At 43.5% G+C, this 22,484-nt stretch overlaps 1 protein-coding gene across 2 annotated transcripts in view; it reads left to right on the top strand.

Moving 5' to 3' along the window:
- The first annotated feature begins 348 nt into the window (after positions 1-348).
- Positions 349-22,484, top strand: part of NFX1 (nuclear transcription factor, X-box binding 1) — a 70,513-nt gene continuing 48,377 nt past the window's right edge. For both annotated transcript variants that reach the window (XM_043927390.1, XM_043927389.1), the window contains exons 1-5: positions 349-499; positions 3,963-4,961; positions 15,962-16,120; positions 17,436-17,513; positions 22,144-22,249. In XM_043927390.1, coding sequence (XP_043783325.1) covers positions 475-499; positions 3,963-4,961; positions 15,962-16,120; positions 17,436-17,513; positions 22,144-22,249 — 1,367 coding nt within the window. In that variant the 5' untranslated portion in view covers positions 349-474. The remainder of the gene's footprint in view (positions 500-3,962; positions 4,962-15,961; positions 16,121-17,435; positions 17,514-22,143; positions 22,250-22,484) is intronic.

Raw genomic sequence — 22,484 nt, 5'->3', positions numbered from 1 at the left:
TGTAAGAGCCTTTTATCGTTTGTTTTGCAGACATCTTATTCCCCTTTCTTTCTTTTGACTACTTCGTTTTTGTTTTAATCCAAGTCTGATTCACTCTAGTAAGGAGGTGCTGTCTGACCTGACTCCAGAAAACCAGGCAAGGCTGGTTGGGTGGGCGGGTTAAAGGGCACGGTAGCAGGAGAGAACAGTGACTCTCAAAAGGAAAACAACTATTGATTGTGCAAGACCGGGCATGCCTATCCTCCCGGGATCTTGGCTACCTACAGCTACTAGTACTCTGCTTCAGCCCGGCGCCGGGCGCGACTGTCTGACGTCACCGACGCTCCGCACAGTTGACTCAGACCGCGCAAACTCCGTGGCCGTCTACCGGGCGCGCAGAAGCGAATATTCTCGCGGCGCCGGAAGTCCAGGGCACATGACCGGGTGACAGCGCTCGCTGGGCTGCAGGACTCGCTTTAGGTGTTGCGGCACGGGATGGCGGAGGCGCCTCCTGTCTCAGGTACTGTACTACCTTGCAGGACTGGGCCCCTCTCCGGGAGCGGAAATTGAGTCAGTGACGAGTCCCAGGGCACCGGCCATTCGTATCGCGAGAGTGGCACGTACACGAGCTGGGGATAGTGGCTCGGAAGGGCCAAGCCACGCGCGTCGTGCGTACCGAGGTCTTAACCATCCTTGGCTGGTGGTGAAGCCCGGCATCTGGGTTTCCAAGGAGAGTCGGTTTGTCCCGCCGAGTCGATGCGGGTGTCCCGCCCTCTCCAGGGGTCATCCCGGCCTTCCTGGGGCAGTGATATCCGACAGGCGGGCGTCGGCCCGTGACGGTGGCTGGCTTTCGACGCGCGGCGGGATTGCTCGCTGCGCTTGAGATGTATTCGTGTGTTCTGGGGCAGCAGCGCGGGCGCGAGCCGAACACTCGTGGTTTCCAGTCTCAGCTTGCCATGAGCTCGCAATGTGAAGTCTCGTTTTTGTCATCTGTGATTTGGGAGTAAATAAGTCAATTACTGTGAAGGTTCCCGCCGCTCCTGTACGTGTTACACAACTGTTAGCTTATTTTCCCTCCCAGAGTTGTCTGTATGTGTAGAGACAACCTCATCTGGCTGTTAATGTAACACGATTTCCAGTTACTTCAGGGTACCTTGGATCTTTTGTTTTCCCAACTCTTGGGACAGTGACGGAAAAGGAACACTTTACATAGTGATCTCAGCGCACCCAAATATAAAAACGAACCAGAAATTTTAGGAAGAAGTGGTTTTCCTTATTATCTCCAGTACACTCTATACTACATATTTCGTTGGAAAAAATTCTTGTCATAACCCACTACATAATTTGATTTTATGATCGACTCCTGAAAAACAGGGCAGCAGTTTGCAGCATGAGGTTCGTGAACAGTCGTTAATTTGAGCCTTAGTTCTGCTACCTCCCAGCTGTCGGGGCCCCAAGAAGCCTATATATGTATTTGTGTACTTGGTGGCAGGTAAAATGTATTTATTACCGTGGATCTTGGTCAAAAACGTTGGCTAACACACTGCATTGGTGTACCCTAGTCCATTTTTTGTTTGTTTACCCTAGTGCTGATATAGGTATTAATTCATCTTGGAGGATAGGGACCACATTTAGCCTGGTGTTTTGTTTTTCTCCCACTCACTCTTTTCCCAGATTCCCTAAATTGGATCCCTTGGTCTTTCTATCCTTAGGCTCACATCTGGCCCATTTCTGCACCATTCAGCGTTTGAAGCAGAAGTGAGGGGGCCTAGTTGTGAGTCTTATTTTTGGCCTCTGGTGTTGCTCTCCAGGTTACAACCTCTGTCCCATCTATTGAGGCAAAGTCCGATAGTCCAAAGACCACCCCACTTTGTCTCCTGTACCTTAGTTTGCTTTTGCCTTAGTTCCTATTCCATGTTCTTATTTCAGCATTATCTCTAGCCCACATCTCCATCCTCACTCCAGTGTAATTCTCTTACCTGCTGTTTTCCTGAAACACCAAGGGGTATCTTTCTACCCATGGATAGACTGTCCAGTGCCAACTTTGTCTCTGGACTTTATAATCTGCAGTTGGATTTTCCCTTACTCTGCTCCACCCACCTGTAGGTTACCCACCATGGTGTTATCTTGGATCTTTAGTGCCACTTGCACTATAGCCAAGCCTTGGGGATGAGATATCCTATTTAGTAACTTCAGCTGCTCAAAATAGTGAAAAAATAAAGATGTCTCAGATATTTGTGTCCAGTTTCCTGTGCCCTTTTCCACTTCCTCGAATCTCTGAATGATCTGAGGGCTTTGTCCACTACCTCACATTTGGTGAAACCATACTTTATATGAATAGATGCTGCTCTGTCTCGATTCTCAAGTTGAGTCAACTCTTTGCTGGTTAACATAAAAATACCCTCTTTGCATCCTTTAACCAGGCTTTTCTGGACCACTTTACTGACCTTTTTTTCTGCCCGTTACAACCTTGCTTCTTAGAGCAGGAGAAAACTACACAATACCTACTTGGTCTAATTTATCCATTTCCCACTCAGTTCTCTCTTATGTATCTGGAACACCTTCTCTGCCACCTTCTGAATTTGTTTAATCCTCTTGCCATTTTGTAAGGCTCTCCAACCCCATCCTCAGAATCCTGCCTGTATGAAAGTTTTCAGGACAAATCCTGGATTGAGTGAGAGGTTACCTTTATGATCTCGCTCAGTTCTTAAGTATGTGTTTCTATGGTACCTGCTACCCAACTTCTGTCAATATGGAGTGTAGTTTATGAGCGTGGTCTCTAGGGTCACATGACCTGAATCTTGAATCTGCTCTGGAATACCCCTGTGGCCTTGGGGAAGTTTAACACATGCAGAGCGCTTAGAATAGTGCCTGGCACGTGTTAAGTACCTAATAAATGTTAGGGCTTATTATTAAACCTGAAACCCACAGACTCTGCACTGCAGCCTTTTGTGGTCAGGTCTGTTTCAGATAGTCTGTAATCTTAACAGCAATAATAAAGCACTATTTTAACCACTTTATACTTGTTACCAACCTTGCTTTAATCTTCATAGCAACTCTTTGATGTAGGGATTCTTACTATTCCATTACTGGGATTAAATAACTTGCATAAAGACACAAGTGATGGACAGGGACTTAAATCCATCTCCCAGGCCCTGCTGATTCAGAGAATATTCTATATACTACGCATAGTCTGACTTTGCTGCTAACTGGTTTTGTATCCTCAGGCAAATTGTTTCATCTTTGGACTTCAGGGACAAAGTTGACTACAAAGAAGCATGTGGCCGGTGGAGGTGGGGGATGGATGAGTAGGTTGAAGGGGCATAGGCTTAATTTTTGAGACTCTCGGATTCTGACCGTATTAACAGAGGTTATGTATGGAAAACCTAAAATACATTCTGGCGGGGATGAGGTGGGATGTATTCTTCCTGCTAAGTACATCTATGTGAAATCTTCACTTAAATTCCACAATGACCCTTTGAAATAGTATTATCAGCTTTTGTCATGTATGTGGAAATTCAGGCTAAAAGCAATCAAATGATTTTCCTGAGCGAATACTATAAACTGGAGGATCAGGCTTTAAACTGATTTTGGCTGACTCCAAAGCCTGTTAACTTAATATTACACAATGTTACCTTAGAGTTTTGAAAGATGACATGGAACCTGCTGATTGATGTCTCATCCCTGAACTGTTCGCTGACCTTACATTGCTTGATAGAAATAAACACATTTATAACTAATGCCTGATGGCCCAGGTGAACAGTTTTACTTAGCATTTCAGCAGTGGCTGTTGGTAAGGCTGCCAGTCAGTCTTCCACAAGCGTCTTGAACCCACCAGCTTCACAGAAAACACAGGCCTTGTGCGGAAACTACTTTATACAAAGTCCTTAGGAAAATAACTCTTAGGTCTGGCTTACAGTCTTTGGGGCTTCATGAGTGACCAATTAATTTCTTTATTTACGTGTCTATTTCTTATGTCCTAGGTGCTTTTAAGTTCAATACGGATGCTGCTGAGTTCATTCCTCAGGAGAGAAAAAATTCTGGTCTGTTCTGTGGGAGTCAAAGGAGACTAGATTCTCATAGAATTGGTAGAAGAAATTACAGTTCACCGCCTCCCTGTCACCTTTCCAGGCAAATCTCTTATGATGACATCTCTGCTGTTCATCAGCACAGTTTTCATCCTTCAGGAAGCAAACCTAAGAGTCAGCAGACTTCTTTCCAGCCCTCTCTTCCTAACAAATCTCTCAAGAACCATGGCCTTCAGAATCAACCTTGGCAGAAATTGAGGAGTGAAAAGCAGCCTGTCAGAGTCAAGAGAGCACAGGGCCTCCCTGCCCAGACCTCAGATGCGCCTGGCCTGGAAAGCGTGGCCAGGTCAGAGAGTGGGACGAACCTCAGCGAGCACAGCCCTGCCGAGAGTGAGAAGGAAATCATCGGTGCAGATCCAAGGGGAGCAAAACCCAAGAAAGCAGCCCAGTTTATATACAGCTATGGGAGAGGACCAAAAGTCAAGGGGAAACTCAAAAGTGAGTGGGGTCACAGAATGAGTCCCAAACCTGAGGAGGCAGGACCTGAAACCACCAAACCAGCAGGGGTTATCCACCCTGACTCTTCAGATACTTCCTCTAGAAAAGTAGTGGCGGATGGGGCCAGGCGCGGCGAGCAGAGAAGACACCCACAGAAACGGTCTCCCTGGGAAGTGGAGGGAGCCAGGCCACGACCAGGCAGGAATCCACCAAAACAGGAGGGCCAACGACATACAAGCGCAGGGGCCAGAAGCAACATGGCCTCCATTCCAAAGGATGATCTTAATGAAAGGCCAGCAAAATCCGCCTGTGACAGTGGGAACTTGGCAGTCGTCAGCAGGTCTTCTAGAAGGGCTGACCCAGAGAAATGTGCTATAAGGAGGCAGGATCCTCAGGTAGCATCTTTCCCCCGAGGCAAACAGAACCACATGCTAAAGAATGTGGAAACACACACAGGTAAGCCTCCCTAAACGGTTGGAAATGTTTTCTTTCTTTTTTTTTTTTTTAAATTTTAATTTCTGAATTGGTAATACACTCACACAATTTAGAAACCAGAGAATATAAAAAGGTACACAGTCGAAGGTCTGTCTGTTCTTGTCTGTCATCTGCTTGGGTCTTGCCACCACCTGCCCCTCTTCCCAGGAGATAACCACTTAGTTTTTCTATATCGTGCAAGTGTTAGTCACTCAGTCGTGTCCAACTCTTTGTGACCCCATGGACTGTAGCCCCCAGGCTCCTCTGTTCATGGGGATTTCCCAGGCAAGAATACTGGAGTGGGTTACCATTTCCTTCTCCATTATATATCATAAGCAAATACAAATAAGGAATGTTTTTCTTAACAAATAGGAAATTAGTAAGGGTTTTAAAAAGCACAGATATGGGTGATATAGATGTTTGGTTACCAGATTTTTTTTTGAATTGTCAAAAAACACAAGTAGGGATGGTAACATCTCTACTACTTCTCGTTCCAGCCTGTGCATCATCTCTTGTCTGCTCCGTCTCAACAGTTCCTGACTGATCTTGCCATCTCCAATTTCTCTCTTTTAGTTCACTTCTTACATTAACATCAGAAAGTGGTATTTCTGGGACTTTCCTGTTGGTCCAGTGGTTAAGACTTTGAGTTTCCACTGCAGGGGGCATGGGTTTGCTTCCTGGTTGGGGAACTAAGATCCTGGATGCCATGCTACACAGTACCCCTCCAAAAGTGATATTTCTAAAACACTTACGGACCTGTGTCACTCCCCTGCTTGATTCTGTTCACTTTTTCTCATCACCTACAGATTCTGCCTTACACAACAGCCTCATCTGCTGCTGCCTCAGCCCCCACCACATTTTACTCCCTGGACTCTGGTACTGTCATCTTTCCACGCGGTTACATATGTGGTCCCTTCTGTCTACACTGGCTACTAACTACTCAACTCACTGGTGAATTCATACTGATTATCCCTTTATTTATTTATGGCTGTACTGGGTCTTCATTGCTGCTCAGGCTTTTCTCTAGTTGTGGAGAGCTGGGGCTACTCTGTGTTGCAGTGCTTGGGCTTCTCAATGCGGTGGCTTCTCTTGTTGCAGAGCACAGGCTGTGAGGTGTGCATGCTTCAGTAATCGCAGCTCCCGAGCTCTGGAGCACAGGCTCTGAGGTGTGCATGCTTCAGTATTCGCGGCTCCCGAGCTCTGGAGCACAAGCTGTGAGGCGTGCAGGCTCCAGTAATCGCAGCTCCCGAGCTCTGGAGCACAGGCTGTGAGGCGTGCAGGCTTCAGTAATCGCGGCTCCCGAGCTCTGGGGCACAGGCTCTGAGGTGTGCATGCTTCAGTAATCGCGGCTCCCGAGCTCTGGAGCACAGGCTGTGAGGCGTGCAGGCTTCAGTAATCACGGCTCCCGAGCTCTGGAGCACAGGCTCAACAGTTGTGGCACCTGGACTTAGTTGCCCCAAGGCATGTGCTATCTTCCCAGACCAGGGCTGAACCCACGTCTCCTGCACTGACAGGCGGATTCTATACCACTGAGCCATCAGGGAAGCCCCGTACTCATTTTTCAAAAGCTACAGTTTAGTCACATGTCCAGAAAACCTCTTCTCACCTCCACAGATAGCATCAGTCTTTGCTTGCCCTGTGACATGTCTCCCCCACCCATACACGTGCTCCTGTTGAGCACTATGCTTTACCACTGGAAACCATCATTTGTCCATGTGTCCGTACCCTCCACTAGTTTACATGTTCCTTGAAGGCAAAGACTCTACCATTCCTTTCATTTTTATATCTCTGTTGCCTAACACAGGTCTTAGAACACTGTAGTTACTCAGCTCTGACTGTTAGAGAGTTCTTTACATTAAACTGAAAACGTCTTTCTAGTAAACCCTTCCTACCTCCTCGTTCAGGGTCTGTCCTCTGGAGCTACGCAGCAGCTAGTCTGTCCTCTGAGCTTCCCTCCCACTGATGGCATGTCAGCTCTCTGCAGTATTGAAGACACTTCTCATTTGCCCTGTGTATATGTTTTATCCAGGATAAGTAGGTTCATTCCTCCAGCTCTTCCTCATGGACCATCCTGGTCTCCCTCCAGTTTAATTTAACACATAGCCTAACACATGAAGCTGCCACCTGCCCAGGCCTGTTTTTACACAAGCCTAGTGATCTGGTTCTCATCTGCTTACCAGGCACTCCTTCTTGGGACTTTGATTTGAATGTGAACCAAGGCAGTATTGTACCAAATTTGTTTTTGAATTCTCAAGGCTGGTTAAGTTTCCTATTGCTTCATAATGAATTGCCACAAATGTAATGGTCTAAGGTAACACAACTTTACTGTATCAAAGTTTCCATGGGTCAGAAGTCTGGATACAGGTTAGTTGAGTTTCTACTCAGGGTCAGAGGACTGCAGTTTGGCTAGGGATGCAGTGTTATCTGAGGGATGGGGTCTTCTTTGGTGCTCACTGGTTGTTGATAGGATTTAGTTCTTTTTTTTTTAAATATATTTTTATTTATTTATTTGACTGCACCATGTCTAAGTTGCAGCACATGGGATCTAGTTCCCTGACCAGGGATCAAACCCTAGACCCTTGCGTTGGGAGTGTGGTGTCTTAGGCACTGGACCACGAGGGAAGTCCTGATAGGATTTAGTTCTTTATGGGTACAGGATTGAGGTCCCCATTTCTTTTCTTTTTTGGCAGCACCACACGGCATGCAGGATCTTAGTTCCCTCACCACGGATCAAATCTGTGCCCCTTCAGTGGAAGTACAGAGTCTTAACGCTGGACTGCCAGGGAAGTCCCAAGGTCCCCAGTTTCTTGCTGACTGTTGGCTGGGGGTCACTCTCAGCTCTGAGGGCCAACCTGCAGTTCCTTACCACGTGGTTCTTTTCACAACATGGTAGTTTATTTCTTCAAGGCCTGCAGGAAACCATCTGCTCCAAATTCTTTACATGATTTCTGTCTCTGATCAGTAGACTCTTTAAAAAGCACTCAGTTGATTAGATCAATTCCTCCCATACTCAAGGGGAGATTATCCAGGGCATGCACACTGGGGCTGGGAGTCTTGGAGGCCTTCTCAGTTCGGCCTAACGAATCTCTCGTGGCGTCACATACCGGCATTTTCTTGAGACCTCTTTTTTTTTTTTTTTTCTTGAGACCTCTTTATTCATTTTTATTGAGTAAATACTTTGTGCCAAGCACTGTTCTAGGTACTGGGAGTACAGCACTAATGGCATTTACATTCCTGGCAGGGAAGACAGGCAGAAAGCACTTAAATATTTAGTCAGTCAGGTGATGATAAGAACTAAAACATAAGGCAGATTAAGAGGACAGAGTAACAGGCGCCAGTTTACATAGGTTGGTCTCTTTGATGAGAAGGCATTTGAACAGAGACCGGAAGGAAGTGCAGAAGTGCGCCACGTGGCTTTCTGGAGAACATCTCAAGCAGAGAGAGAAGCAAGTGTAGATTGGGGTGGGAGCAACAGCGTTGTGAGCAGTGAAGAGGTGGGCAGGAGAGGAGGTCAGAGAAACTGCAGAGGCAGGGTCGTGTGAGGCTCTTAGATTTGGTTCTGAGTCAGAAGATGAGAAGCAGCTAGGAGGCTGTGAGGTTTTGCGGGGGAGAGATGATCTAAAATGATCACCCAGCCTGCTGTGTAGGGAGTAGGCTCTAAGGATGCAAAGGGATGAGTTAGGAGGCTTTTGCAGCAATTCAGGTACTTGATGGAGACATGGATTAAGGTCGTAGTGGTAGAAGAGGTGAGAACTGGTTAGATCTGGGTGTGTGTGGAAGATGAAGTGGACGGGATTTACAGATAGAGTGGATGTTGGATGGACAAAAACAAGAGGAGTCCAGGATGTTGTGCCTGAGCAGCACGGAAGGTGAGATACCACTCACTGCAGTGGTGACACTTGGGGAGAGAAAGCGGTGTTTGTTTTTTAAAGTTTTTAGTTTGGAATGATTATAGACCTACAGAAATATTGCAAAGGTAGTACAGAGAATTCCCATATATTCTTCACCTAGCTTCCTCTAATGTTAATATCTTTCTCAAAACTAAGAAATTAACACTAAAAAAAAAAAGAAATTAACACTAGTACCATGGTGTTAATTAAACTTCAGACTTTGTGGGTTGATTTTTTTTTTTTTTTTTTTCGTTGCAAGGCTTACAGGAGCTTAGTTCCCCAACCAGGGATTGAACCCAGGCCTTGGGCAGCGAAGGCACACAGTCCTAACCACTGGACTGCCAGGGAATTCCCCCAGACTTTATTTGGATTTCACCAGTTTTTCCTTTAAAATCCTTTTTCTGCTCCAGGATCCAATCCAGGACATCACATTGCATTTAATCAGCATGTGTCCTTAGCCTCCTCCAATCTATGACAATTTCTTGTTGGAAAAGGCGTTTTTACATATCTTTTGCTTTGTCTCCTCCTCTTTCAGGAAAGATAAAGAATTTGGTTAAATTTGTTAGAATTAAATTGTCTACTGGACAATAGATCTGTTAAGTAGAGAGTCGGATATAAAATTCAGGGAAGAGATATGAGAGAACAGCATCGAAACATGTATATTATCAAGTGTGAAACAGATCGCCAGTCCAGGTTGGATGCATGAGACAGTGCTCAGGGCTGGTGCCCTGGGACGACCCAGAGGGATGGGATGGGGAGGGAGGTGGGAGGGGGGTTCGGGATGGGGAACACATTTAATCCATGGCTGACTCGTGTCAGTGTATGGCAAAAACCACTACAATATTGTAAAGTAATTAGCCTCCAACTAATAAAAATAAATGGAAAAAATAAATAAAACTCAGGGAAGAGATATGGACTAGAGACTTAAATTTGGGCACTGTCAGTGTACAGATGGTGTTTGATGGACTAGAGGAGGTCACCTAAGGTGTGAGTGCAGTTAGAAAAAGAGTGAGGATGGAGCCTACTTCATCCTGGCTGTAAAAGGAGCATCGTAAAGGAAGTGGAAAAAGAGTAAACTGAACTAGGAGGTGAAACGTTCTAAACACCAAATAAAGAAACTCAAAGAGGAGGGAGTGATCAGTTGTGCCAAATGCTGTTGATCAGCACAGAAGGATAATTGCCTACTGACCTGTTGTATTTGGCAATCTGAAGGTTGTTGGGCTTGCTGAGAGCAGTTTTAGTGGAGTCGCAGAGATGAAAGCTTGATTGGAACGGAAAGAGAGGCTCACCCCAGGTACACCTCCACGCCTCTGAGCGTTGCCTTTGTTCACTCTCCTCTGTACTGAGAGAACCCCGCGCTGCCTGGCCCTCCCAGCTGTCTGGATCTCTCATGCTGCAGCATGTCCTTAAATTGTTTCAGCTGTACCCCCTCTTAAATGACCCGGGGCCTCCTCTGGGGTCACCCCTTGCCTTCCAACTTTAGAGCCTGCTCTTTTCATTTATCCCACTCACCTTAGTTTCTGGAAGACAGGAAGAGCACACTCCTTCCCCAGGGTCATTTCTACACTATTTTTGTTCTACCTTTGTATCATTTGAAGCTAATGATACAGAACCTTTTCTCTCCATCACCTTCCATGTCTCATCTTTGTCATCTGTTAGCCTCCAAACCTCCCAACCCTCAGTTATTAATGCATCTAGCCTCTATCTTTTCTCTGCCCCAGTGGTTTTCAAGGTATAGTCCAGATCAGCAGCCGTCAGCAACACCTGGGAACTTGTTAGAAATGCACATTTTTAGGCCTTACCTCGGACTTAGTAAACAGAAATTGTGAGTGTGGGGCCCAAAAATCTCTTCTTTTAAGAAGGCTCCAGGTAATTCTCATGCACTTTCAAGTTTGAGAGCTATTGATTTACCATAAATCCTGTTGTTGTTCTGGGTGACTTCAATGGTCATACGGGTTTTTTGATCTTGTCAACTGCAGTGACCTTCACATCCATTCCTCCTCCACATCCACTACCAGGGAAACGACCCTGGGGATGCCCCGTCTCTGCAATGCCAGAGTCCTGTGTTCTGCCTCTGACCACAACCTCCCGTCCTTTTGGCTCTCCCGGTCTCTTCCACCCACTGCCAGTTCTGTCCGTCTCCTCTCCTTCATTCCCCTCTCCAGGCTGGACCTTACTGTATGTCATTTGAAGTGTTAACCCTTCTGCCAAGACATTTTGATGAATCCCAGCCCTGGGATTATTGGGATCCAGCGACCCTGGATGGTTGCTGCATCCAGCTTTTCTACCCTGTCTAGAAGACAGAACGCCATTCCAGGAAATTGTGTAACAGTACAGACTTGGTGTTCAGTCACCCTCTGGGGGAAGCCTTCCTGATCACCCTATTTCAAACTCTTAATACTTCCCCCACCTGCCTCTCACTACTCTCTTTTCCTGGCTTATTTTTCTCCATAGCACTTGTCACTATTTGATGATATTGCTTATTTTCAGTGTTTATTTGTTTATTGGCTACCTTCCACCACGAGATGGTAAACTTCGTAAGGGGAGAAGATTCTTTTTTGTTTTGTTCACTGTATATCCTTAGTGTCTAGTATTGCGTTGGCCAAAAAGTTCATTTGGGTTTTTCATAAGATGTTACAGAAAAACCCAAACAAACTTTTTGGCCACCCCAATACATGGTTGGTTCTCAGTGAATATTTTTAAATAGTGGTCTCCAGCTTGGGCTTCCCCCAGTGGCTTGGTGGTAAAGAATTCATCTGCAATGCGGCAGCCACAGGAGATGTGGGTTCATCCCTGGGTTGGGAAGATCCTCTGTAGGAGGGCACAGCAACCTACTCCAGTATTCTTGCCTCAAGAATCCCATGGACAGAGGAGCCTTGCGGGCTGCAGTCCATTTGGTTGCAAAGAGTCAGATACCAGTGAAGTGAAGGAGCTCACATGTATGCTCGCTCACTCCATCCAGCTCAGCTGGCTTTCGTTGCCCACTTCCCCTTACATGACTTTGGGCAGCTGTCCTTCCCGTTTGCATTTAAGACTACTACAGACCCTTCTCACGCTTATTCAGACCTTCCTGACATTCACTGATCTCCCGACCTCAGCAGACCTCCTTGCCTCTTACTTCGCTGAAGAAGGGGACGTCATCACTTAAGAAAGGGCATACTTTTCTCAACTTTTTGCAACTTCAGAGACATCTGTGCCTGTTCTTTTCTTTCATTTTGAGATCTTCTTCTTTCCTTTCATCAACCTTTTTACATCTGTTTCTCCAAGTTCTCCGCCTGAAGCTCTTCCCAAGCCTGGGGAGATTCCCAGGGAATCTTCCTGACCCAGGGATCGAACCCACGTCTCCTGCATTAGGACGCAGAGTGTTTATCACTGAGCCACCTGGGAAGCCCACCTCTGTGCTGTACTGACTTAAAAACCTTTACCTGCAGCCCCTAACTCTGCCCAAGCCTTAGACTGACACAAATAAACATGATGTCTGACATACGCTTCAGACTCAGCAAGACCATCTTAAACACGTTGATCATGCTTACATTGTATCAGCTCTCAGCTTTTTAAAAACAGCTGCCTTAAATAAGGTGGCTTACTAAAGTTGATAGGTAAGTAATTTACCTTTCTTTCCACCATCGAGATATAATCCGCTTTGACCTTTTAATCTGTTTCCTTAAAGAATTTTTCAGTGCTCAGTTTTACATAGTTGAAATCATACAATAAACATAAGTTTTATCCTTTTTTGCTTATTATAATATAGTATTTCCCACTCATTTAGAAATCTTGGTAAACTTTAAATTAATGTATAATTAAACAGTCTCCCCCCCTTTTTTCTGATATATTTTAAATTCCAGATATCAGATTATTTCACCTTCATGTATTTTAGGTTACATCTGTTTTAATAATATGGCCATTTTCTTACATAATCACAGTGCCATTATTGTGCTTATTAACAAAGTTAGTGATAATTCCTTGAAATCATCTAATACCCAGTCTACAACTGAATTTCTCTGTTTGCCTCAAAAAATGTCTTTTTACAATTGGATTTTTCAAGTCAGGATTGTTGTAGGTATTTTGTTTTTCATCATTTATTGGTGTATCTGAAAAGTTTGTAGTCACTTCTAGACAGGTCTCTGTTCTTCTGATTGTTTCCCTGGCTTGTCACTGTCTTTACCTACATGCTGTCAAAGTGTAAGTGTAAAGTAGACCCAGTCATGACTGAGGCATGGAGGAGAAGCCCAAGTGGCAGAGGGTTTAGGGGTGAAGAGGAGCCAGCGGTCAGGACAGGGCTGCACCCGGCCTGGACGAGAGTCTTCCACCCGAAATGGGATAGTTCACTGGCACAGAGCTATTCTGGGTTAGTGCCTTGTTTTACATGTTACAGAGTTTGATAAAATGGAAATGTTGGTGAAAGAATTATACTGTCTCCCTTTCTAGTGTCTTTCTAGAACCTTTTACTGCCATTTATTACTTTCTTTTATTCATACAGCAAGTATTATTGAGTGTGTTCTATGTATAGAGTTAGGAAATAAGGTAAAATAAGTAAAATATATGATATTAGACTTTAGTGATATGAAGGAAGATGAGAGAGATACGGAATGCTTAGGGGAGTGGGTTCCAGTTTTTAAACTATGGCCAGAGCCTCCCCTACTGAGAAGACCATATTTTGAGTCAACACCTGAAGCGGGTGAGGAACTGAGTTGTGCAGATGTTGGGGGAAAAGTGGACTCTAGGCAGAGGGAAGAACAAATTGTAAAAATCTCCTGCAGGAATCTGCCTGCCAGTTTTGGGCTAGGAAGGAGGCTGGTGTTGTCTCAGAGAAGTGGCCTAAGGAAAGAGGAGTCACAGGTGAGGACTGGAAGATGGTGAAGGGCATTGTAAAGACTTTGACTTCCAGCTGCACGTGATGGAGGAACCTTTGACAAGTTCTGACAGAAGAGTGTATCTTCTAATTTTCATTTGATGGGCTCCCTCTGGTGGCTGTGGTGAAAATAGCCTGAAGTGGGCAAGGGCAGAAGTAGGAAGACTTGTTGGGAGGCCATTGTAGTAATCCAGGTGAGTGGATAGCGGCTTAGACCATAGTGTTAGCAGCAGAGGTTGGATTCTGGATCTGTTTTGAAGGTAGAACCAGCAGGATTTATGAACATACTGAACATGGGATGAAAGAGACAGCCTTGGGAAAGGCTGGAATTTGTAGGATATTCAAAGTTGACAGCTGTCACCACGTAGCTAAATGTATGTGCATCCTAGTGGTCAGATTGCACTGTGACTGGGCTTAGAAGCATCACAGTAGTGATTTCTTAACAAGCAATAAATTTAATGAATAAGAGAAACAGTAAAATAAACAGACAGTCTTCAGGGTGAAAATTGTAGTGTTCTCGGGGATGTTCCATATTTCACTTAACCTTTCTGCGTGTTTTAATTCCAACCCAGTGCTATTCTGGAATGGTCAGTAGGCATTTTCTATAAAAGTCACCCTAAGTGTAAGTCTCACCGACCATTCCTCTGCCTCAGTCAGCTTCATATATAAATGTCTCAGACTTAAATCTCGATCTCTTATGGGCTTCCTCTTACCTCCAGAATCTTCCATATGTAGCATGGTAACTGGTAGGAAACATAATTAACTTTGTTATTCAGAAATGTTAAACTATGCAAGGTAGGGTATCCCTGCTTTTAAGAAAGAATCTGATTCCTTGGTTTTTATAATAGAATTCAATTTTATAATGTGTCCATCTGTGTCTAGAGCAGATCAATTTCCCTTTCCTCAGTCACTCGCAGTATCTTCATTCCAGGCTTTCTCCAGAGGAAAAGAGCTGTCTCAGAAACTTTACTAAAGCCTAAAACTTTCCGGGGAGAGAGGTTATGACACAGACTAGATGATACTCATTTATTCTTTCACTCGTTCATTGAGAAACACCACTGAGCCCCTGGTGTGGGCCAGGCAATGGAAATACTCCAATCATCAAGGCCCTGGTCCTGCCTCCCGCAGCTGACAATATTGTGTTCTGTATTTCCTTTGACACTGAACTGGATAAACAGAGTAATCTTAGGAAGCTAATATTATGGAATGGTTAAAATGTGAATTTTTGAGTTCACATTAATAGTGATGATTTGAATTTTTATTTTTAAATTTCTAGTTATATGATCTTAGGTGAACGGTTTAACCACTTTGAGCCTTGCTTTCTTCATCTATAAAATGGTACCTCTATTAATCTTTGTTAAGAGAATTAAATATGTATAAAGTAGTTTAGCACAACAATCAGCATGATGTATTTAAGGTTCGTTGTTTTACTCTTTTAACTTACTTGGATCTGATAATAGATAAAGTAGTATTGTGAAATAAATGCTAAAAATAAGGACTTAAAAAAAGAATACACAAACACTGTGTACTCTCAGGTCTGGCTACACTTGGGATTTAGAAAGATTTCGCTGAAATCGTGTCGAGGCAAAAGTCTGGAAGTGGGTGACGGTATTGAGGAGTAAATCTGGGGGGATTCTTATAACATCACACCCTGGTCTCTGTCATAGATGCTGAGCTTCTGGATCCAGAGACTGTGTCTCCTTCAGTCTAGTAACCCTACCATGGGGCTTGTGGTAGGCTCCAAGCCTGTCTTTGTTGAGTGAACAACCAAAGACTTCCAGGGTATCTACTAGAACCGTCTCATGACCATGGGTTGTTGAAACCTGTCTAGGCTTAGTTTTCTTGCACCTGACCACTGCAGCTTCATGAGCCCCTCCCGAACGTAAATTTGTGGATGTGGTAAATTCAAAGAGGGCAAGGCATGGTGCCAGGAGTTTCTCCTGTGAGCACTCTGGCCGTGTGTTAGGAGGAGATGCTGGTGGGATCCTGGGCAGTTTCTTGGGAATGTTTCCTCAGACGTGTGAATCCCTTCCTGAGCCCCAGACCTGCTTCCTGAGGCCCCCATCTCAACATACCCCTGCCCCTTCCCAGCCTCACACTCTGAACAACCACCTTGCTCAGAGCCAGACATCCCATAAAATCTCTATGTTTGCATTCTTCTCTCAGATGCCTTGCTGATCCTTGGTTGACTAAGGAATGTTTTTCTGTGTTTGAGTTTGTCTGTTTTGTTCTTTAAACAGGTTCTCTGATTGAACAGCTCACCACAGAAAAATACGAGTGCATGGTGTGCTGTGAGTTGGTTCGTGTGACAGCCCCGGTGTGGAGTTGTCAGAGCTGTTACCATGTGTTTCATTTGAACTGCATAAAGAAATGGGCCAGGTCGCCAGCATCTCAAGCAGGTCAGTCATTTCCCTCTTCTGAGTAGTTTTTCTCATCCATTTGGGATGCTCAAGTTTAATTCTCCTTGAGTGTTTTATCTGCAGGGAGAGTATGTTGTCCTGATCACATATTTTGGATGACCATTATTAAGCTATAAATCTTAAGCCAGCTAAACATAACACATTAAAATATACTTAAGGTACAACATAATCAGTGACTTTTACTGAAAATGGTTGCTTTCATCCAAGTGGCAACTATAGAGAACAGCTTTTTAAAAATTGAGGTATAGTTTATATACAGTGTTACATAAGCTATGTTACAGCATAGCTATTCACAATTTTTAAAGGTTATATTCCATTTATAGTTACTGTGAAATACTGGCTATATTTCTTGTGTTGTACTGTAGATCCTTGTAGCTTATTCATTAGAAAAGATTTCTTGTATAGTTTGCTTAGAAAATTTATAGAAGGCAATATTTAATTTACCTTTAGGATTTTGAATTTGCTATAGCTTTAACAGATCTTCTCCATAGTATTTTGTGGACTTTTCCCAAAGTTATAGTAGTATTTGGAGATAATGCAAATATTATTAATTATATATGCTTTCTGAACTTTAGCTCTCCTAATTTAAAACATTTGGGTTTTCCTGCATGTACCCAAGTGTTTTGGGGCTTCCCTGGTAGCTCAGCTGGTAAAGAAGCACCTGCAACGCAGGAGATCCCAGTTTGATTCTTGGGTTGGGAAGATCCCCTGGAGAAGGGATAGGCTACCCACTCCAGTATTCTTGGGCAGGATAATGCGAATATTATTCATAATATATGCTTTCTGAACTTTGGTGCTTCTAGCTGAAAACATTTGGGTTTTCCTGCCTGTACTCAAGTATTTTATCGTACTTTTTTTCAAACCAAGGTTCAGATGATTACTTTGATATTAAAAGTAATAGAACATTCTCCCGCAAAATAAAAAGTTAATTTGATGAAATGGTAGAAGTAAGGCTATGGTGATAATCATACTGTAATATATAAATGTATCAAATCAACACGCTGTGCACCTTAAACTTACACAATGTTACGTGCTGATTCGATCTCAATTTTAAAAAGTAGGACGAAATGCATACCTACTTTATTCACAGTATCTGAAGTCCTTATAAATATAAGCCTAAATCCAATATTTAAGCAAAGCATTCAGTATTGTGAATTTGTTTCTTTAAAGTCTGATCCTTAACATGGAAACTACTACAACTGCTTCAGTATTATGGCTTCCCATTTAAAATGTTTTAAATTACATGTGCTTTTGTAAGGAAATTATTTTGATTTCCTCTCATTTTTCTTGACAGATGGCCAGAGTGGCTGGAGGTGCCCTGCATGTCAGAACGTTTCTGCACATGTCCCTAACACCTACACTTGTTTCTGTGGTGAGTTTTTTTTTCACATACGCTGGTGTGATTTGCTTTCACTTTGTGCACTGTACCTTATGTCCTAGCACAGGAGAGGCGGTGTGCTGGGTGTGCTTTAGAAATGACTAACAAGACTTCAGAGCTACGGCGTCTGTAGGACATCATATGCATGTGGTCTGTACACAGCTAGAGTCACAGGCCTTTGTGTTCTTGGCAGACTGTTCTGGAGATAGGCCTTCTCATCATGCCCACCGGGTCTCCTTGGTCTTCTCTTTAGATCAGAGCTGATCAGATGGCAGAAGGGGGTACAGGCTGCTTCTCACCTCTAACTGTAACTCGCTTTGAAATTCCAGATTTGAATAACATGAGTGAAGAGTAGTGTGACAGGTACTTTATTTAATCCAAGAAATCAGTCATTGGCCTTTATAATCAAGAGAGATTTTCTGTGAACCAGCATTACAAACTCTATCCTTGTGCTTTTCCTCTTCATGGAATACTTCTTCCTGTTTTGGAATAGCTTGGTTCTCCCATGTGTTAGGAAAAACACTTTCTGTGATCCAGATGCTTGTATCTGTTGCTAACATATTTCCTGCATGTCTTTTCTCTCTCTCTCTTTCCTGCCTGTCTTTTTTTTTTTTTCGTTTGAAGTTGCATTTCTCTCTTTTTTTTTTCTCATTTATTTTTCTAGTTGGAGGCTAATTACTTTACAATATTGTAGTGGTTTTTGCCATACATTGACATGAATCAGCCATGGATTTACATGTGTTCCCCATCCTGATCCCCCCTCCTGCCTCCCTCCCCATCCCATCCCTCTGGGTCATCCCAGTGTACCAGCCCTGAGCACTTGTCTCATGAATCCAACCTGGGCTGGTGATCTGTTTCACCCTTGATAGTATACTTGTTTCAGTGCTGTTCTCTCTGAACATCCCACCCTCACCTTCTCCCACAGAGTCTAAAAGTCTCTTCTGTACATCTGTGTCTCTTTTTATGTTTTGCATATAGGGTTATCGTTACCATCTTTTTAAATTCCATATATATGCGTTAGTATACTATATTGGTCTTTATCTTTCTGGCTTACTTCACTCTGTATGATGGGCTCCAGTTTCATCCACCTCATTAGAACTGATTCAAATGAATTCTTTTTAATGGCTGAGTAATATTCCATTGTGCATATGTACCATAGCTTCCTTATCCATTCGTCTGCTGATGGGCATCTAGGTTGCTTCCATGTCCTGGCAATTGTAAACAGTGCTGCGATGAACATTGGGGTGCACGTGTCTCTTTCAGATCTAGTTTCCTCGGTGTGTATGCCCAGGAGTGGGATTGCTGGGTCATATGGCAGTTCTATTTCCAGTTTTTTAAGAAATCTCCACACCCTCTCCAGCATTTATTGCTTGTAGACTTTTGGATAGCAGCCATCCTGACTGGCGTGTAATGGTACCTCACTGTGGTTTTGATTTGCATTTCTCTGATAATGAGTGATGTTGAGCATCTTTTCATGTGTTTGTTAACCATCTGTATGTCTTCTTTGGAGAACTATCTGTTTAGTTCTTTGGCCCATTTTTTGATTGGGTCATTTATTTTTCTGGAATTGAGCTTCCTGCCTATCTTTTAATGGCTAGACTTTCCCACCTGATGGACAGGGAAGCCTGGTGTGTTGCAGTCCATGGGATCGCAAAGAGTCAGACACAACTGAGTGACTGAACTGAACTTACCATCTGGCTGTTGATTTCTCAGATTATATTTCTTAACCATTTTTCTCCTTCCTTAAACTACTTCATTTTTACTTCTCTCCTCATTACCTAACTGAAACTCTATTCAGAAGTCATCGATGACTCCCTTCCTGACCAAATTCAAGGCTGATTTTATAAATTCTTACATTTTTTTGCCACTCAGCAGCCCTTATTACTTTTGACCATTCGCTTCTTGAAATGACTAGCTCTATTTCTTTTCTGCTTGCTCTCCTTTTTCTAACTAATTTGCTCACATTTCTCCTTTCTTGTTAGTTAACTGCCAGCCTCCACCAAGAGTTGGTCACTGACCATCAACAGTTTTTAACGTCTAGGCTCAGCCTCTTTGTGAACTCAGCTTTCTTCTTTTCTTTAAATCCTCATCCACTGTTTCATTCAAGATCTTGCCCAAACCATCCTCTTCCAGAGAAAACTTCCCTTTCTTATCTCCACTCCCACGTTGGCCACTCTTATCCAAGCTCTGCTCGTCTCATATGTTTTATTGTGAAAATCTGAGGCTTAGTAGATACTGAATTAGTATTAGTTGAAGGAATGAATATTCTTGAATGTACTACCGGAAAGGCAGCAAGAGATTAATTGTAAATTGGACGATTAAGACTAATACCAAGGCTTAATTATTTTAAAGGATTTTTAAACATGAAACACCATAATGAAATTTACAATCTTGTAAAAGCTTTCACTGACAAACTGTATATGAAAACCTAAGAAGGTAAAAGAATGTGGGGGTGAAGGTCAAGATGATCTGAGTGAGGTAGAATGATGTGGGAATGCAAATATTAGCCTTGTTGTGCCTGAGGACTTTGCCCTACTCTGCTCTTCAGGGAGACCATTGGTTTAATGTACTTTTATTGAGAACTTATTAACGTACCAGGCACCATGAAGAAACAGAGGAATGAGACTACTAATTGACTTCCCAGAGGTTAGAGGCTAAGATTTAAGACACAATTAACTTGCTGTTCTACTTGAGGTACAGAGCCTGTGACTTCTGGCTGGATGATAAAGGGGGCCTTCATGAAGGAGGTGAAATTGAAATGGGCTTGGAAACTAGGTTTAAAACCAACAAGGCTTAGAGTCTGTTGGGAGGAGTCATCCAGTTATGGAGCCCAGGGCCTGTGAAGGTGGAGGAGTAGGAGATGACTGAAAGGTAGGGGTGACTTTGAGCCAGGCCTGGATGTTGGTACTTCATTTGTGAGGCTGTGGGAAGCCCCTGAGGGCATCAAAGTGATTCTTTATGAAGATCAGTCTGGCGGCAATGAGTAAAGTATTTTGGGACCTAAACCGTTTGGGGACTTATAATAACTCAGGTGAAGAATAATAACTCAGGTGAAGAATAGTGAAAGTCTGGAATGGGTTTTAGAGTGGGACAGAAAGGAAAGAGAGTAAAATTTCAAAGGTAAACAGGAATTAACAACAGTGGGAAAGGAAGGAACCCAAACGTGGCTCCAGAGTTTCACACTTTTGGAAACGGTGATACCAAGAACAGAAACGGGCAGGTCAAGAGAACCAGGTTTGGTGGAGACAAGTGAATTTAATTTAGAAATGTTGAGTTGGAGGAGTAAGACAACCAGTGAAAGATGTTCTACAGGAAGTTAGGAATATTTGAAGAAAGATCAGGGTTTAGGGATGATAGTCGCAGTTGAGAGCAATAGATGAGATGCTAGTAGGTGAAGGGGTGATGAGGGAAAAGAAGTTGATAATGCAGAACCCTGGCAGGTGAAGGGGAAGAACCACCTTTTAGAGTCAGGGAAGGAGGTGGGGCCACTGAAAGATGGTAGGAGAAAACCTGGGCATCATGTCAAAGCAAGAAAGCACAGAGTCAGGGAGGCTTTTCTGATAGTGTGGAGATGAGGTTCCGGCCAGTAGAGAGGAAGAGCAGGAGTTGGGATGGAGGGAGACGAGGTGTGAGGTACACTATGTAGGGAAATTGACAAGATTTGGTGATTAAATAGAAGAAAAAGGAGGATGACTCTAGTTTTTGAGTTTGTGAGACTCTTGACAGTGATGGTGTCACTAACAGAAACAGGGAACCCTGAAGATGTTGGGGCCTAAGAAGAAAGATGCTAACATAGGCAATTTGAAGTGACAGAAACCTCAAGCACAGATGTTCAGCAGACAGTTAGATATGTAGGAGTGAAACTGAGCATTCAGGGCAATGTAGAAAATAAAGATTTAGGACTCATCGGCCTTTAGGTGTATTGAACCTCACAGAAATGAACAAGATTTCTGAAAGAGACAGGCAAGAGAGAAAAGCAGAGGCCAAGGATCAGGAATTGGCTTCATTTAGGGTGTAAATTGCCCAAGTGAGAATGAATTCCTCAAGGTCGAGGGGGAGTCCCATGCCTCTCAGTTTTACTCTTCCTGCCCATGCACTGAGTTCATGAAAGAGGCTTACTAAAGATTTTTTGAGTGACTTGATTATAAAACCATAACCCTTTTATGCCTATGTTACAACTTTAGAATAGGCAAGTTCCTACTGTTCAGGGGATCCTCCGTTCTTTCCACTGCTGCTACTTCCCCACCATTGCTGTCTTCGCTTATTTCCTCTTTCTGGTTCTTAAAGTTAGATACTCCCCTGTCAATTCAAAGACCCATTTATAGAAGGACTTATTTTAAGGGATTATTTTTAAAATCTTAGATTAAATTAGTGAAAGTGACATTTTTGTAAGTAAAAATGACTAGTTTGCCTTTTCCAGGTAATCCCAACTTTATCATACTCGATACAGCTTTTGACAAGTAGCATTGCATTCAACTTTTTATTTGAGGATAATGTGTTTATCGAACGAAGGAAAACCTCACTTGTGTTTCATACTGTCTGGTTATATTGTATTACTTCACTGAAGTCTCCGGGATAACAGTTGAAATTAACACCATTAACTCTCTGATCCGATATGTTTTAGGCAAGGTAAGGAATCCCGAATGGAGCAGAAATGAAATCCCACATAGCTGTGGTGAGGTCTGCAGAAGGAAGCAGCCTGGCCAGGACTGCCCACATTCCTGCAACCTGTGAGTTGGAGCTCTAGACTCCTGGGGGTCCCTGGTGAACACGCCTTGCTTGTGGCTCTCGGTGTGCGTGTTTGGTTGGTGTGTAAGAGGCCTGGGGGAAGGACCGCGTGGCATCATTTACTGAGCGCTTGCTGTGTGCCAGGTACTCTGCAAAAGTTAACTCGCTGAATCCTAACCACAGCCCAGTGATGTATAGATTATTTATCATCTCCATTTTACAGATGAGAAAAGAAAT

The sequence above is a fragment of the Cervus elaphus genome, chromosome 16 (genome assembly GCF_910594005.1).
Source record: "Cervus elaphus chromosome 16, mCerEla1.1, whole genome shotgun sequence".
Lineage (NCBI taxonomy): Eukaryota > Metazoa > Chordata > Mammalia > Artiodactyla > Cervidae > Cervus > Cervus elaphus.
The sequence above is the reverse complement of the archived record's forward strand: the minus strand, read 5'-3'. Positions and strand labels throughout refer to the sequence as shown.